Below are 18,482 nucleotides of genomic sequence, written 5' to 3'. Positions count from 1 at the left end.
GGCTGCATCAATTTACATTCCTACCAACAGTGTACAAGGGCTCCCTTTTCTTCACATCCTTGCCAACATTTATTATTTCCTGTATTTTTGATAATAGCCATTCTAACAGATACGAGTTGATGTCTCTATGGCTTTTACTTGCACTTCCCCGATGATTAATGGTGTTGACCATCTTATATACCTGTTGGCCATATATCTATAGGTCTTCTTTGGAAAAATGTCTATCCAGATTCTCTGTCCAAATTTGATTGGCTGTTTTTGTTATTAAGTTAACTGAATTCTTCATGTGTTTCAATATTAGCCCCTTTACCAGATAAATGATTTGCAAATATTTTCTTCCATTATGTAGGTTGCCTTTTCATTTTGTTGATGGTTTCCTTTGCTGTGCAGAAGCTATTTAGTTTGATATAGTCCCACTTGTTTATTTTTGCTTTTGTTGCCTTTCCTTTTGGTATCAGTGCCAAAAAATCATAAAGAGTGATGTCAAGGAGCTTACCACCTGTTTTCTTCTAGGAGTTTTACGGTTTTCAGTTTTACATTCACGTCTTTAATCCATTTTGAGTTAACTTTTATGTAGAGTGTAAGATAGTGTTCCAATTTCATTCTTTTGCATGTGGCTGTCCAGTGTTCCCAACACCATTTAGTAAAGAGACTGTTTTCCCCATGGTTTATTCTTGGATCTTTTGTCATAAATTCATTGACCATATTTGCATGGGTTCATTTCTGGGCTCTATATTCTGTTCCATTGAACCATGTCTATTTTTTGTTTTTGTTTTTAAGTTTATTTATTTATTTTGAGAGAGAGAGAGAGAGAGCAAGGGAGGGCCAGAGAGAGAATCCCAACCAGGCTCCACACCGTCAGCACAGAGCCTGATGCAGGGCTTAAACTCACAAATTGTGGGATCATGACCTGAGCCGAAATCAAGAGTCAGATGCTTAACCAACTGAGCCACCCAGGTGCCCCAATCTATGTGTCCGTTTTTAATGCCAATACTATACTGTTTTGATTACTGTAGCTTTGTAATATTGTTTGAAATCAAGGCATCTGATGCCTCCAGTTTTGCTCTTTTTTCTCAAGATGGTTTTATCTATTTGGGGTCTTTTCTTGTTCTGTACAATGTCTAGGATGTTCTATTTCTGTGAAAAATGCCATTGGAATTTTCATAGAGATTGCATTGAATCTATAGATTATTGCTTTGGGTTGAATGGACATTTTAACAATTTTAATTCTTATCCATGACCATAGAATATCTTTGCATTTATTTGTGTAATCTTCAGTTTCTTTCAACGGTGTCTTGTAAGTTTTGCTGAATAGGTCTTTTACCTCCTTGGTTAAACTTATTCCTAAGGTATTTTTTTTTGATGCAGTCATGAATGGAATTATTCTTAGTTTCTCCTTCTGATAGTTCATTTATTAGCATATAGAAACAATATATTTTTGTGTATTGATTTTGTATCCTGCTATTTTACTGAATTCATTTATTCTAAATGTTTTGGGCAGAATCTTTAGGGTTTTCTATATATAGTATCAAATCATATGCAAGTAGTGACAATTTTACTCTTTTCTTTTTAATTTGGATGCCTTTTATTTCTTTATCGTCCCTAATTTTTTTGGCTAGGACTTCCAATACAATGTTGAGTAAAAGTGGCCAAGAGTATACATCCTTGTCTTGTTCCTGAATCTAGAGGAATAGCTTTCAGCTTTTCATCACTGAGTATGATTTAGCTGTGGGTGTTTCATATATGGCCTTATGTTGAGGTATGTTCCCTCTTTACCCACTTTGTTGAAGGTTTTTTATCATGAACTGATGTTGAATTTTATCAGATACTTTTTCTTTTTTTTCCCCATATATGAAGTTTATTGTCAAATTGGTTTCCATACAACACCCAGTGCTCATCCCAAAAGGTGCCCTCCTCAATACACATCACCCACCCTCTCTTCCCTCCCACCCCCACATCAACCCTCAGTTTGTTCTCAGTTTTTAAGAGTCTCTTATGCTTTGGCTCTCTCCCACTCTAACTTCTTTTTTTTTTTTTCCTTCCCCTCCCCCATGGGTTTCTGTTAAGTTTCGCAGGATCCACATAAGAGTGAAACCATATGGCATCTGTCTTTCTCTGTATGGCTTATTTCACTTAGCATCACACTCTCCAGTTCCATCCATGTTGCTGCAAAGGGCCATATTTCATTCTTTCTCATTGCCACGTAGTACTCCATTGTGTATATAAACCACAATTTCTTTATCCATTCATCAGTTGAAGGACATTTAGGCTCTTTCCATAATTTGGCTATTGTTGAGAGTGCTGCTATAAACATTGGGGTACAAGTGCCCCTATGCATCAGTACTCCTGTATCCCTTGGGTAAATTCCTAGCAGTGCTACTGCTTGGTCATAGGGTAGGTCTATTTTTAATTTTCTGAGGAACCTCCACACTGTTTTCCAGAGTGGCTGCACCAATTTGCATTCCCACCAACAGTGCAAGAGGGTTCCCGTTTCTCCACATCCTCTCCAGCATCTGTAGTCTCCTGATTTGTTCATTTTGGCCACTCTGACTGGCGTGAGGTGATATCTGAGTGTGGTTTTGATTTGTATTTCCCTGATGAGGAGCGACGTTGAGCATCTTTTCATGTGCCTCTTGGCCATCTGGATGTCTTCTTTAGAGAAGTGTCTATTCATGTTTTCTGCCCATTTCTTCACTGGGTTATTTGTTTTTCGGGTATGGAGTTTGGTGAGCTCTTTATAGATTTTGGATACTAGCCCTTTGTCCAATATGTCATTTGCAAATATCTTTTCCCATTCCGTTGGTTGCCTTTTCATTTTCTTGGTTGTTTCCTTTGCTGTGCAGAACCTTTTTATCTTCATAAGGTCCCAGTAGTTCATTTTTGCTCTTAATTCCCTTGCCTTTGGGGATGTGTCAAGTAAGAAATTGCTACGGCTGAGGTCAGAGAGGTCTTTTCCTGCTTTCTCCTCTAGGGTTTTGATGGTTTCCTGTCTCACATTCAGGTCCTTTATCCATTTTGAGTTTATTTTTGTGAATGGTGTGAGAAAGTGGTCTAGTTTCATCCTTCTGCATGTTGCTGTCCAGTTCTCCCAGCACCATTTGTTAAAGAGACTGTCTTTTTTCCATTGGATGTTCTTTCCTGCTTTGTCAAAGATGAGTTGGCCATACGTTTGTGGGTCTAGTTCTGAGGTTTCTATTCTATTCCATTGGTTTATGCGTCCGTTTTTGTGCCAATACCATGCTGTCTTGATGATGACAGCTTTGTAGTAGAGGCTAAAGTCTGGGATCGTGATGCCTTCTGCTTTGGTCTTCTTCAAAATTACTTTGGCTATTCTGGGCCTTTTGTGGTTCCATATGAATTTTAGGATTGCTTGTTCTAGTTTCGAGAAGAATGCTGGTGCAATTTTGATTGGGATTGCATTGAATGTGTAGATAGCTTTGGGTAGTATTGACATTTTGACAATATTTATTCTTCCAATCCATGAGCACAGAATGTTTTTCCATTTCTTTATATCTTCTTCAATTTCCTTCATAAGCTTTCTATAGTTTTCAGCATACAGATCTTTTACATCTTTGGTTAGATTTATTCCTAGGTATTTTATGCTTCTTGGTGCAATTGTGAATGGGATCAGTTTCTTTATTTGTCTTTCTGTTGCTTCATTATTAGTGTATAAGAATGCAACTGATTTCTGTACATTGATTTTGTATCCTGCAACTTTGCTAAATTCATGTACCAGTTCTAGCAGACTTCTGGTGGAGTCTATCGGATTTTCCATGTATAATATCATGTCATCTGCAAAAAGTGAAAGCTTAACTTCATCTTTGCCAATTTTGATGCCTTTGATTTCTTTTTGTTGTCTAATTGCTGATGCTAGAACTTCCAACACTATGTTAAACAACAGCGGTGAGAGTGGGCATCCCTGTCGTGTTCCTGATCTCAGGGAAAAAGCTCTCAGTTTTTCCCCATTGAGGATGATGTGAGCTGTGGGCTTTTCATAAATGGCTTTTATGATGTTTAAGTATATCCCTTCTATCCCGACTTTCTCGAGGGTTTTTATTAAGAAAGGGTGCTGAATATTGTCAAAGGCCTTTTCTGCATCGATTGACAGGATCATATGGTTCTTATCTTTTCTTTTATTAACGTGATGTATCACATTGATTGATTTGCGAATGTTGAACCAGCCCTGCATCCCAGGAATGAATCCCACTTGATCATGGTGAATAATTCTTTTTATATGCTGTTGCATTCGATTTGCTAGTATCTTATTGAGAATTTTTGCATCCATATTCATCAGGGATATTGGCCTGTAGTTCTCTTTTTTGACTGGGTCTCTGTCTGGTTTAGGAATCAAAGTAATACTGGCTTCATAGAATGAGTCTGGAAGTTTTCCTTCCCTTTCTATTTTTTGGAATAGCTTGAGAAGGATGGGTATTATCTCTGCTTTAAACGTCTGGTAGAACTCCCCTGGGAAGCCATCTGGTCCTGGACTCTTATTTGTTGGGAGACTTTTGATGACTGATTCAATTTCTTTGCTGGTTATGGCTCTGTTCAAGCTTTCTATTTCCTCCTGATTGAGTTTTGGAAGCGTGTGGGTGTTTAGGAATTTGTCCATTTCTTCCAGGTTGTCCAGTTTGTTGGCATATAATTTTTCATAATATTCCCTGATAATTGCTTGTATCTCTGACGGATTGGTTGTAATAATTCCATTTTCATTCATGATTTTATCTATTTGGGTCATCTCCCTTTTCTTTTTGAGAAGCCTGGCTAGAGGTTTGTCAATTTTGTTTATTTTTTCAAAAACCAACTCTTGGTTTCGTTGATCTGCTCTACAGTTTTTTTAGATTCTATATTGTTTACTTCTGCTCTGATCTTTAGTATTTCTCTTCTTCTGCTGGATTTAGGCTGTCTTTGCTGTTCTGCTTCTATTTCCTTTAGGTGTGCTGTTAAATTTTGTATTTGGGATTTTTCTTGTTTCTTGAGATAGGTCTGGATTGCGATGTATTTTCCTCTCAGGACTGCCTTCGCTGCGTCCCAAAGCGTTTGGATTGTTGTATTTTCATTTTCAATTGTTTCCATATATTTTTTAATTTCTTCTCTAATTGCCTGGTTGACCCACTCATTCGTTAGTAGGATGTTCTTTAACCTCCATGCTTTTGGAGGTTTTCCAGACTTTTTCCTGTGGTTGATTTCAAGCTTCATAGCATTGTGGTCTGAAAGTATGTATGGTATAATTTCAATTCTTGTAAACTTATGAAGGGCTGTTTTGTGACCCAGTATATGATCTATCTTGGAGAATGTTCCATGTGCACTCGAGAAGAAAGTATATTCTGTTGCTTTGGGATGCAGAGTTCTAAATATATCTGTCAAGTCCATCTGATCCAGTGTATCATTCAGGGCCCTTGTTTCTTTATTGACCGTGTGTCTAGATCATCTATCCATTTCTGTAAGTGGAGTGTTAAAGTTCCCTGCAATTACCATATTCTTATCAATAAGGTTGCTTATGTTTGTGAGGGGGGCTCCTTGTATTCGGCACATAGACATTTATAATTGTTAGCTCTTCCTGATGGATAGACCCTGTGATTATTATAGAATGCCCTTCTTCATCTCTTGTTACAGCCTTTAATTTAAAGTGTAGTTTGTCTGATAAAGTGTGGCTACTCCAGCTTTCTTTCGACTTCCAGTGGCATGATAAATAGTTCTCCTTCCCCTCACTCTCAATCTGAAGGTGTCCTCAGGTCTAAAATGAGTCTCTTGTAGACAGCAAATAGATGGGTCTTGTTTTTTTATCCATTCTGATAACCTGTGTCTTTTGGTTGGCGCATTTAATCCATTTACATTCAGTGTTATCATAGAAAGGTATGCGTTTAGAGTCATTGTGATGTCCATAGGTTTCATGCTTGTAGCGATGTCTCTGGTACTTTGTCTCACAGGATCCCTCTTAGGATCTCTTGTAGGACTGGTTTAGTGGTGACAAATTCCTTCAGTTTTTGTTTGTTTGGGGAGACCTTTATCTCTCTTTCTAATCTAAATGACAGACTTGCTGGATAAAGGATTCTCGGCTGCATATTTTTCTGTTCATCACATTGAAGATCTCCTGCCATTCCTTTCTGGCCTGCCAAGTTTCAGTAGAGAGATCCATCACTAGTCTTATCAGTCTCCCTTTATATGTTAGAGCACGTTTATCTCTAGCTGCTTTCAGAATTTTCTCTTTATCCTTGTATTTTGCCAGTTTCACTATGATATGTCATGCAGAAGATCAATTCAAGTTACGTCTGAAGGGAGTTCTCTGTGTCTCTTGGATTTCAGTGCCTTTTTCCTTCCCCAGATCCAGGAAGTTCTCAGCTATTATTTCTTCAAGTACCCCTTCAGCACCTTTCCCTCTCTCTTCTCCTCTGGAATACCAATTATGTGTAGATTATTTCTCTTTAGTGCATCACTTAGTTCTCTAATTTTCCCCTCATACTCTGGATTTTTGTATCTCTCTTTTTCTCAGCTTCTTCTTTTTCCATAATTTTATCTTCTAGTTCACCTATTCTCTCCTCTGCCTCTTCAATCCGAGCCATAGTTGTCTCCATTTTATTTTGCAGCTCATTGATAGCATTTTTTAGCTCCTCCTGGCTTTTCCTTAGTCCCTTGATCTCTGTAGCAAGAGATTCTCTGCTGTCCTTTATACTGTTTTCAAGCCCAGCGATTAATTTTATGACTATTATTCTAAATTCACTTTCTGTTATATTGTTTAAATCATTTTTGATCAGTTCGTTAGCTGTTGTTATTTCCTGGACGTTTTTCTGAGGGGAATTCTTCCGTTTGGTCATTTTGTATAGTCCCTGGAGTGGTGTGGGACTGCGGGGCACTTCCCCTGTGCTGTCTTGAATAACTTGTGTTGGTGGGCGGGCCGCAGTCAGACCTGATGTCTGCTCCCAGCCCACCGCTGGGGCCACAGTCAGACTAGTGTGTGCCTTCTTTTCCCCTCTCCTAGGGGCGGGATTCACTGTGGGGTGGTGTGGCCTGTCTGGGCTACTTGCACACTGCCAGTCTTGTGGTGCTGGGGATCTGGCGTATTAGCTGGGGTGGATCGGCAAGGTGCACAGGGGCGGGAGGGGTGGGAGGGGCAGGCTCAGCTGGCTTTTCCTTCGGAGATCCTCTTTGGTAGGGGCCCTGTGACACCGGGAGGGGGTCAGACCCGCGAGAGGGATGGATCCGCAGAAGCACAGCGTTGGGTGTTTGCGGGGTGCAAGAAAGTTCCCTGGCAGGAACCAGTTCCCTTTGGGATTTTGGCTGGGGGATGGGCGAGGAAGATGGCGCTGGCGAGTGCCTTTGTTCCCCGCCAAGCTGCGCTCTGTCATCCAGGGCTCAATAACTCTCCCTCCCGTTGTCCTCCAGCCCTCCCGTTCTCCGAGCAGAGCTGTTAGCTTATAATCTTCCAGATGTCAAGTCCCACTTGCTGTCGGAACACACTCCATCCTGCCCCTCCACTTTTGCCAGCCAGACTTGGGGGCTCTGCTTGACCGGCAGGCTGCCCCTCCACCCCGGCTCCCTCCCGCCAGTCTGTGGAGCGCGCACCGCCTCTCCGCCCTTCCTACCCTCTTCCGTGGGCCTCTTGTCTGCGCTTGGCTGCGGAGACTCCATTCTGCTAGTCTTCTGGCGGTTTTCTGGGTTATTTAGGCAGGTGTAGGTGGAATCTAAGTGATCAGCAGGACGCGCGGTGAGCCCAGCATCCTCCTACGCCGCCATCTTCCCAGGGTCCTATCAGACACTTCTACATCTATTGAGTAATCATACGATTTTTTAATCTTTCATTTTGTTAATGTGGTGTATCACATTGATTGATTGGCAGGTGTTGAACCATTGCAGTTACTCCAGAACCACCATTGCATCTCTGGAGTAAATCCCACTGGATCGTGGTGGTATATGAGCCTTTTAATGTATTGTTGAATTCACTTTGCTGGTCATTTGGTTTTTGGTAGAGGTAATTAATTCAGTGGAGGAAGGATACTCTTTTCAATAAAGGAAGCTGTCCATACATAAAACATAATGAATCTCAATCCACACCTCAACCTTATATAGAAATGATTTCACAGTGATCATGGACTTAAATATAAACGTAAAATTAAAGAACTCCTAAAAGAAAATATCGGAGAAAATCTCTGTGACCTCAGTTAGGCAAGTTTTATATATGACTTCAAAGGCACAGTCCAAAGGAAAAAAAAATGATAAATTTGATTTCTTCAAAATTTAAAACTTGTGGCCTATGGACACCGTTAAGAGACTTTTCAGAGAAGCTGCTGACGAGAAGAAATATTTCAAATCACATTTCTAACGGAGGACTTATTTTTTACAGACTGTATAAGGAACTCAAATTCAACAGTCATCTGCCTTAAAAATTGTCAAAAGATCTAAACAGACATTTTAGATATACAGTCAAGATATAGTTGTGGCAATAAGCATATCAAAGCATGTTCTATATCAATCATTAGGAAAATAGAAATTAAAACCATTGTGAGGTACCACAATACATCCATTAGAATGGCTATCAAAAACAAAAACAAACAAACAAAAAAACAACAATAGCAACAACAAAAGCCTACCGAAAAACTGATAATTCAAAATGCTGACTGAGATACGGAGCCAACTGTAACTCTCATACGTGGCTGATAAGAATGAATTGGCATGTCTACTCCGGAAAACAGTTTAATGGTTTCTTATGAAGTTAAACAAATGACTTAGCACATGTCCCAGCAATTCCATTCCTGGATATTTGCCCAAGAGACATTAAAGTATACATTCACACAAAACTTGTATGTGAATGTTATGATAGCTTTATTAACAATTGCCCAAAACTGGAAACAATCAACATGTCCTTTAATAAATGAATATTAGTGGTACATCCTTGCAATTGAATACTACTCAGCAATAATAATGATTGAACTATTGATTAATTTGTCAACATGGATAAACCATGATTGCATTTTTCTAAAAATGCTAAACCCTGAGAAAGATGTAGCTCAAAACCTGTAATGGCTTCCTGTTGGACACAGAATAAAATCAAAGCCTTACAATGTTTATCTCCTCTACTCCCACTAGAATATAAATTCCATAGGTACAATGATGCTTATGTTTGGTCATTTATTTTAGTTGGCTGAAGAAAGTAGATGTTAATACTACTGGTTTATGGATGAAGAAACAACTCAAAAGTTAAGTTAGTTGGTAATATAAAAATAGAATTTGAACACAAGTCTTTCTAACTCCTACACTTTCCATGCCATCACACTGCTTTCTAGTACCTATGGTTTGGCATGATTTCAGAATGAGTCCATGGTCCTCAGCTCTGACCTGCAGGGTTTGATCAACTAGGAAGCTTTTAAAATTCTTTTCTGGCCTTGTGCTCCCTAGACCACTTGAAATCACCTCTTGAGGTGATTCTGATGCATAGTGACAAATGAAAATAACTACAGTTTAATAGTGCTTGTTGAATGGTGAATGAACAGAGTTGATAGCTTAATATATTATTTGTCCACGTGGTTTTTGTCTGCTGTAGTATATTGACTTTTCCCGGCTTTTTTTCTCCTATCCTTATTTCTTTTTTCTTTTTCTTTTTTTACCTTGTCCTTTGAAAGTTCTCTTAGAGTCAGTTCTTAAACCATCCTCTCCTTCTCGGTAAGTATTATTGCAATGGCAATCCATTTCTCTGGGTGTAGAGCTTTCTCGAATCATCTCTCAACCTAGAGTGGAATGAGGTTGGGACTTACTGTTTGAATAAACTTTCTATTTGTTTCTATTCTGGCTAAAGACACGTTTAGTTGTAGATTTACAATTGTTATTCTTATCAATATGGCAGACAGTTGAAGAAAGATGAATTGGGGGTAGATGGTGAATGAATGTGTTTGTGTGTGTATGTATGTAATGGGTTTTCTTCTAGGTAAGTGAAGAATGGAAGCCAATTACTTCATTTAGGTCAACAATTTTAATCTGTAATTATGACTTTAAAAATAATTTACTTGTGTGGAAACAGATAAGTTAAGAGAAAGTTATTTCTGAAGAACTTCATATTCTATAAAAGACTTCTGGTAATAGTTTATTAATTTAAGTGCCCTTGAATTTTTGTTGCAGGTTATTAACCTATGAAAACAGAAGTTGAGAGACAAAGATTTAAAGCAAGAGTTATGGAGCTCCTCACAGTTAAATTAATCAGGAATTGGAGAAAGCTTTCTAGAGTCCATTGATAGTCTATATTTTTCTTACTTTTTTCATTAAATACTTATCAGATGCTGTATTCTACCACTGACAGTTGAAACTTTGTATAGATTTTCCTGTAAAACTTAAAACCCCCAAATAAGGAATTATTTTCACCTCTTTGGTAATCTATCACCTGCTTCATGAAACTCTATACATAAATTTATCTTGGAGTTGGGAGCATATTATTTAAGAGTTTGATTCAGAGGAAACAGTCACTTCAGGTTATACTAGCTGTGGCTATGAAAAAGTTAAAGGATACATCTGGTAAATTTCTAGATAAGACATGAGAATAATCTGAGCTAATGGAGCTATGAATTTTAAGTGACGCATTTCCTGCTGACTTTCAGGTTTATTGAACTCAAATTAAAAAAATGAAACAGACCTTAAAATAACTGAGAACCACAAAAAGATTTAGAGATGCCATTATGCTTTTCACCATCAGTGACAGTAATGTTCAGTGCACATTTAGAGAATTATTTTTTTTTTTTAAGTATCCTGTTATTTCAAATAATTACTCCAAGATAACATTGCTTTCTTAGATATTTCTTTTTTTCACATCTTGGATAGAATTTACTTTTCTTATAGAATATTAGCTAAAGTATAATGTAAATCAAAGAAAATATGTTGTTTATTAATCTAATCCAAACTCCAAAAATGTTTATAATTTGAGCTACATTCTAACAGGGAAGAAAGGTAAGACTAAACAACTGTATGTTTTCAAATCCTTTAGGTAAGACGCTTAGAATCTACATGATATATTTTATATTTGGTTATAGATTGAAATATACAGTAAACTGAATGGAGTTCTCATTAAAAATAATAAATCCTTAAAGTGCTTGAAGCAATACAACAAAACACAAATTATTTCACTGAGAATAAACACATGGCTCCTAGATTTTATGAAAAACAAAAGAAAAAAATACTAGGTGTCCCTGAAAAATCTCCAAAGTGTCTATAGTTTATTACGATAAGTAGAAGACTGTCTTTGGGAGGGATTTTCTTTATTCTAGATGAAATGATAAAAGAGTAGTACGTTAGTCTAAAGTTAGTTCATCAACCTTCTGGAAAATTAAATGAAAATTTTTTAATTATGTAGTGTGATCCAGTTTATGTATATAAATATTTATAGTGTATATGTTATGCATAAGACACATTTGCATACATTATAAATAGGGTAGTTATATATCAAAATGCTAATTGTGGTTATCTTCCAGTTATCTTTTGGTTTTCTTTATTCATCCTACTATGCGTATGTATTTGCATATTTAAAGTAAAAATGTCAATAACAAAGAGCCCTTAAAAGACGCAAATGGTGACTTCATTAAGTATAGATGTGTGCCACTGCTGCTATAGTCAGTAGTCAACACCTGTCTCTAAAATAGGTTTAGTATATGTCTTATCCTGCCTGTTCACCTTCATCTACATTCTCAGATGTAACCATTTGCCTAGACGGAGTTAGGAGTTTTTTTACAGTAGTGTGTGCACATTGAAGTCACCCAAGGAAGCTGAAATACCAGTGCCTGTGTGCCACCCCCTAGAAACTGATTTAATTAGTCTGGAGTGTAGCTTGGCTGTTGGGACCCTGAGGTTCTCCATGTTATTCAATGTATAGCCAAGGTGGAGAGCCTCTGTTTTGTAGCAAGCTTTTAAAATAACTCATTTGTTTTTTAGTCTGTTAATTTGTATTATGTTGAAACTGTTACTACCCTATATAAAACTTGTATTGAACAAGTACATATTGTTTTCAAATTTTTTTAAAAGCTATGTTTTAATGTCCAGCCTACCGCTCACTGAGTTAATGGGTAACATGATGGACTCTGTATTCTGCCTCTAATTTTTCTCCTTCCAGTCTTCTACGCTGTCCCAATGGTTAATTTTCTAAAGCATAAAATAATTGTATCACTGCCATGCATAAAAGCCTTTAATTACCCATTCTTTACAGATTAAAGTATAAGTTTCTTAGTTGGCCCCAACCTATTTTCATTTTTTATCTTCTGTGAATTCAATACTAGATACCCTCAACTCCATCTACACTGATCGTTCTTTGAAGAGTCCTTTTATTTCATACCTGCCTTCACATAGCTATTTCCTTTATCACTAATTTTGATCATAGTTCAAGAATAGATTCAGAAACATTTGTTGGAGGAGCTCCTGGTTGGCTCAGTCCGTTAAACATCCAACTCTTGATTTTAGGTCAGGTTATGATCTCTCACACATTGTGTGTTTGCACCAGTCTCTGTGCTGATAGCACGGAGCCTACTTGGGATTTTCTCTCTCCTCTCCTCTCCTCTCCTCTCCTCTCCTCTCCTCTCCTCTCCTCTCCTCTCCTCTCCTCTCCTCTCCTCTCCCCTCCCCTCCCCTCCCCTCCCCTCCCCTCCTCTCCCCTCCCCTCCCCTCCGCTCCCCTCCCCTCCCCTCCCCTCCCCTCCCCTCCCTTTCCCCTCCTCTTCTCTCTCTCTCTCAAAATAAATAACTGAAAGAAAGGAAGGATGGAAGGAAGGAAGATTTATTGGAATGGAGCAAAACTAGCATTTATTGAGCATGCTAGCCAAGTACTGTGTGTTTTTTTATTATAACTTAACACCTATTCTGAAGTTCATGTATGAGCAAAATTTCCTACATTTTTTTACTCTCCCAAAAATTGGCCGAGTCATCTTATACATAATTTATACAGAGATTTAAGTGTATGCAATCATAAAATTCAGTCAAGTTATTTCCTGCCTATGTGAAGAGGAAAATTGAAAGTCTCATATATGTAGATAACCTTCATAGTACAATAACCTTCATAGTACAAAGTGCAGCCTTAAAGTTTTTGTGCGGGTAAATGGTACAGTTTAACAAGAACTTAATTTGAGCAATGTTAAAAATTTGAGTTTTTTTGGCTGTTAAGATGAATTTGGCAAAATGTAATTTATTTTGTTCTCTTGTATATGCTTCCTATGTTTTATTAGTGTTCCTAATTGTGTTATTGTTTCTTTAGGGTACTGCTTCACAATCTAATTTGATGATTTTTTCTTCCATTAGAATGTGAAACATGTTGCAGAAACATTTAAGAAGTGGCTGAACGGGGAAGGAAAAAAGTGCCACTGCCTATCAAAAAAAAACAAAAGAAAACATGGGAAATACAACCACCAAATTCCGTAAAGCACTTATCAATGGTGATGAAAACCTGGCCTGCCAAATATATGAAAACAACCCTCAGCTAAAAGAATCCCTTGATCCAAATATATCTTATGGAGAGCCCTACCAGCACAATACTCCGTTACACTATGCTGCTAGACATGGAATGAATAGAATACTAGGGTAAGTAATACTGTAAACCAATTAATAATAAATTAGTGAAAGGGAAAAAAAATCCTTGATCTTTGAAAATATATATGTGCATATGTGCATGTTTTATGGTATTCTAATAAACTTTTAAAACTGATAATGCTAAAGTTATTATGATTTTTTTATCATGCCTAAATTAGACCAGAAGTTCTAATAGTGAGGTTGGTTCACATATTCTTGTGGCTATAAATTTATTTAGATCCTCAGTATGTTTCATGGCATGATATCTTGGTAATAATTTAGTGTTTAATTTATAGCATTTCAATTCTAGAAAAGTACTTACCAGCTGTCAAAAAATGGTGCCTACGGCAAAGTTATAAGCTCTGATTAGCTAGTTTAAGGTGACAGAACAGATGCATTTGCCTCATCTAGTCATGATCGTATTTGAGTATGATCGTATTTTATATGTGCTAGCTTATAAAATGAAAGACGCAGAGGATGGTAGTTCTAAAACAAATTTAGTGTTTTTAGAAGTAGATATGTAGCTAGAGAAGTCTGATGCTAGAAAACTAAAGAGACGCTTCTTTGCTTACATAGTGAAATACAGTCCATAAAGCAGTATTCAAAGCTCTTTAGAACTGATAAAAAAAACTTTCAACCTTTTTAATGTATCTTTTAATGCAAATTGTTGTTCACATTAAGCTGCTCCTTTTGGTTTCTCTGAAACATGTCATGTGAGCTGTTTGCCCTGTGCATGCTGCTCTCCTGACAGATCTCCTTCCTTACTCTTCTCAGCTTTCTCTTTCTTATCTAAGTCTTATCCTTCCTCCAAGGTCCTGTGCAGGCTTTATCTATCTTAGCCTGGCAAGGGAACCGCAGTCTTTTTTTTTTTTTTTTTTTTTTTAACTTCTGGGGCTTTTTTTGTTTGTATGTATTGCTTATTTGGTATATAGTGTATCATTGTACTTTATAATTTGTCTGTCTTCTCTCTACCTAAATTACCCTTTTATCTACCTTCCTTCTTTGTACTTTTAGCATCTAGCATAGTATCTTATACAAAGTAAACAACAGTTTTATAAAATCACACAAGAAAATATTTTTATGGGGCTCCAGGGTGGCTCTGACTTCGGCTCAGGTCATGATCTCATGGTTTCTGAGTTTGAGTCCTGCATAGGGTGAGCTCGAGCCCCGCATGGGGTGAATTCAAGCCCTGCTTCAGGCTCCACACTGATAGTGCATAGGATTCTCTCTCTCTCTCCCTCTGTCTCTGCCCCTTGCTCACTTGCACCCCCTCTCTCAAAAAAAAAAAAAAAAAAAGAAAAGAAAATGTTAACTTTAAAGAAGCCACCTCCAACTCCTCTTGTTTGGAATTTTATGTTTTTTCTTCCCAAACTGGGTTTTCTCTCTGTTAATGACACTAGTATATTGTGCTGATATGATAATAGCAAATGTATTGAGTGCTTACTATTTTCTAGGCACTATTAACAGTGTCTCCATGCATTATCTCATTTAATCTTTATTACACCTCTGTGAAGTAGTTTGCTGTCTGTATTTTAGAGGTGAGAAAACAGGAACAAAGATTAAGCAACTTGTCAGGTCTCTAGCAGCTTGTAAGTGACAAAGCTAATTGCCTAGGCAAATGACTTGTAGGCTTCAGGCTGTTTAACCATTGTGATAGCCTTTTATCTCTCCAGTTAGATAAACCTATGTGTCAGGGCTGCCTAAGCCACTTATTATCAAGGGAAGTTACTTCATCACTCTGGGCTTTAGTTCCCTTATCTGTAAAATAGATTGCTATTACATACAGCTGTGGGACAATTTAATTAATGTGTTATACGTCTGTCATGCTGCCTAGGATACAATATGTATTCAGTAATGTTATTACTTCTCATCTCTGTAACCCTAAATATCTTCAAATCATCCTTGATTTACTCTTCTCCTTTACCTAACCTGCTGCTGATATGAAGTTCACAAAGTCTTATCTCTGGAATTCATTTCTTTCTATTCCCATTGCCCCAGACTTAGCTCACTCTTATCAACTAGTGCTCCCAATATTGAAATTACCTGATTCCTAAATGTTCTTTTTGCAAATCTTTTCTTGTCGTAATCTCGTGGCCAGATTAATCTTGCTCAATTGTATCCTTTTTAATATTTTTCTGTCATAACAAAACTGTAACAATACCCTATTGTCTGCATTATTCTCTTTGGCTTCCAAAGCTCTTTTGACTCTGCCCTCATTCTACCCAATCTCATTACTCTCTAGCATGCTCTCATCATTGGGACTAGTTGATTGACTTCCTTTGTACTCTCCCCACCTTTACAAATGCTACCCCCTTCACTTTATTCCTGTTGTTCCTTGATTCTCCAATGTTTTCTTTCTTCTCTAATTCCCTCTCCTTTAAGTCCTAACTTGGTTTCTGCCTTTTTCATTAATTTATCTACAACTACTCTGACCTGCAGTATTTTTTGTTTTCTGAAATTCCTACAACTTAGATTTTAAACCATCTTATTATTAAACTCATTTTCTCCACTTCATTTTAAAGATTGTAAATACAGTGCTAGACACTTGGTAATGTTCTCAGTAGATTAGCTATTGAATGCTTAATCTATTAAAGCTTTCTTTTTTTGAAGTTAAATATTTATATTGAGATTACAGAACTGTTGTATTGCATTAGCTTCCTAACATTGAACACTACAATAATATTTAGTATCAAGTCTTGTTACATGATTAATTAAAACTTGCTTGGAATACTAAGCTAAAATATATTTACATGTTATTACTAAAATAATGTGTATATTTTAACATAAAAAACAAGTAGCAAAATGGTTTTTAACCGTTTATAGTGTAATTTACAAATATACGTTCTAAAATTGGAAAACACTATTAAGAAAATTATCTAATGTAGTAATTCTTAAGTGTGTTCTGAGGACTCCTGGATCTTGAGACTCTTAGGAGGTACATGTGGTCAAATCTATTTTTGTACTAATGCTAAAGTGTATTTGCCCTTTTCACCGTGTTGACGTTTGCAGTGAAAACACAAAAACTGGAGGCTAAAACTGCTGATGCCTGTAGATGAATTAAAACAGTGGCACCCAACCTTAACTAGCAATCATTGTATTCATTACTGCTAGCCACTTGCTGTTTTTAGAAAAGAAAGGCCAAGCATTTCCCTTAGAAGTGTCCTTGATGAAGCAGTAAAAATTATTATTTTTAATTAATCTCCATCCTTCAGTACACATCTTAATATTCCATGTGGCAGATGGGAAGAGTGCCTGAAGCAGCTCTGCATACTGAAGTATCATGATAGCTTTGAATAAGAACACTTGTACTGTTGTTTGAGTTGCAAGCTGCAACCACAGCTTTTTTCATGAAACACTATTTTAAACTAACCACAACAAAAATGATGGTTATTCAGACCATTCAGAGATACTTGGTTCACATTTTCTTGAAAATGAATTATGTGAGCTTTTCAGTTCAAAGAGAAGCTGACAGTATTTGTTGAAAATTATAAAATTTGAGCTTTCAGGTGAATATTCAAATTTAAAAAACTTGTATCACTGTCTTTAGCTTGGCAGCTTCCCAGTACTTAAAGACTTTTATTATAAGATTGGCAGTGTGATAACGTGATTTTCCTTAGTATTGTATGGTGAAAAGTGACAATATCTAGAAGATCTGTATAACTCAGTGAACCAGTATTTTTCAAAAGATAGTATATGATTTTTTTAAATTATGCATGGGTAAAAGATTTATTCAAAGTGCAAGGTAGACCAATAGCTTTTAATGTAACAGAGTACAAAAAGTCATTGATATGATTTCAGGTTTTACATTACAAATAATCTAAGAAGTGGCCACTTGTTAAATTTCTGGTATTGTATCAAATATGAATATTCACGTTATCTGAAAAGGCATTTTAGAATACTACTTTTCTAACTATATAAAGGCTAGATTTTCTTCATATGCTTTGAACCAAAGTAACGTATCACAACAGATAGAATACTATGAGTTTGTCTTCTGTTAGCTAGACATTAAAAAAAATTTATAAACATGTAAAACAATGCCATTCCTCTTGCTTAATTTTTTAAATATTTTTTTTCATTTTAGGATGTTAAGAATGTTTACTGTGTAATGGTTTTTTATGAATAAATATTTTTAAATATCTTTCTTTTTTTTTTAATTTTTAAATATTTATTTATTTTGAGAGAGAGAGGGAGAGAGAGAATCCCAAACAGGCTTAGCGCTGTCAGCGTGGAGCCCAATGCATGGCTTGATCCCATGAACTGTGAGATTGTGACCTGAGCTGAAATTAAGAGTCCAGCACTTGACACTTGGGCATCTGGGTGGCTCAGTCATTAAGCATCTGACCTCATTTCAGGTCATGGTATCACAGTTCGTGAGTTCCAGTCCCACATCAGGTGAGCACAAGCCCTACTTCGGGTAAAACACAAGCCCTGCTTCTCTCTCTCTCTCTGTCTCTGTCTCTTTCTTTCTCTACCACTCTCTGCCCTTTGTGGGACTGCCCCTCATGGGATTCTGTCTCTCTGCCCCTTGCTCGCTTGTGCCCTCTCTCTCAAAAAAAAAAAAGTTAGACACTCAACCAACTGAGCCACCCAGGTGCCCCAAGAAATTACTCTTCTTAGCACTGTCATATAGAATAAAGATAAATAGCATTTACTCATCAATATTAAATAAAATAGCAAGTCTGTTTCAATTATTTGTGGTTAAAAAGCTTCAAATATTTCACTGTATTTAACCTTGTAGACTTTCTGACAAATTGATGGCCATTATTTTCTCATGATGCCTCATTTAATCTGGAGTACCTGTCTGCTGGCTTCAGTATATACCCTAGGCTCAGCTTGGCTAGATTCCTAACCCATAAAATATATATGGATAGACAAAGGTAGATATATTTAGTCAAGGACCTAGCAGCCAGAAAGTAAATAAAGCCTCTATGTGGAATAAGACTTTGGTTTTATCAC

The 18,482-nt window shown here is 37.0% G+C and overlaps 1 protein-coding gene across 3 annotated transcripts in view; it reads left to right on the top strand.

Annotated features, from left to right (window-relative positions):
* The window catches only part of ANKIB1 (ankyrin repeat and IBR domain containing 1), a 145,200-nt gene that overhangs the window by 40,788 nt on the left and 85,930 nt on the right, over positions 1-18,482 (top strand). For all 3 annotated transcript variants that reach the window (XM_015066513.3, XM_015066512.3, XM_053218469.1), the window contains one exon: positions 13,260-13,538. In XM_015066513.3, coding sequence (XP_014921999.2) covers positions 13,351-13,538 — 188 coding nt within the window. In that variant the 5' untranslated portion in view covers positions 13,260-13,350. The remainder of the gene's footprint in view (positions 1-13,259; positions 13,539-18,482) is intronic.

Source organism: Acinonyx jubatus, chromosome A2, assembly GCF_027475565.1.
Source record: "Acinonyx jubatus isolate Ajub_Pintada_27869175 chromosome A2, VMU_Ajub_asm_v1.0, whole genome shotgun sequence".
NCBI lineage: Eukaryota > Metazoa > Chordata > Mammalia > Carnivora > Felidae > Acinonyx > Acinonyx jubatus.
Note: the sequence above shows the minus strand (reverse complement) of the source record. Positions and strands in the feature narration are given on the sequence as shown.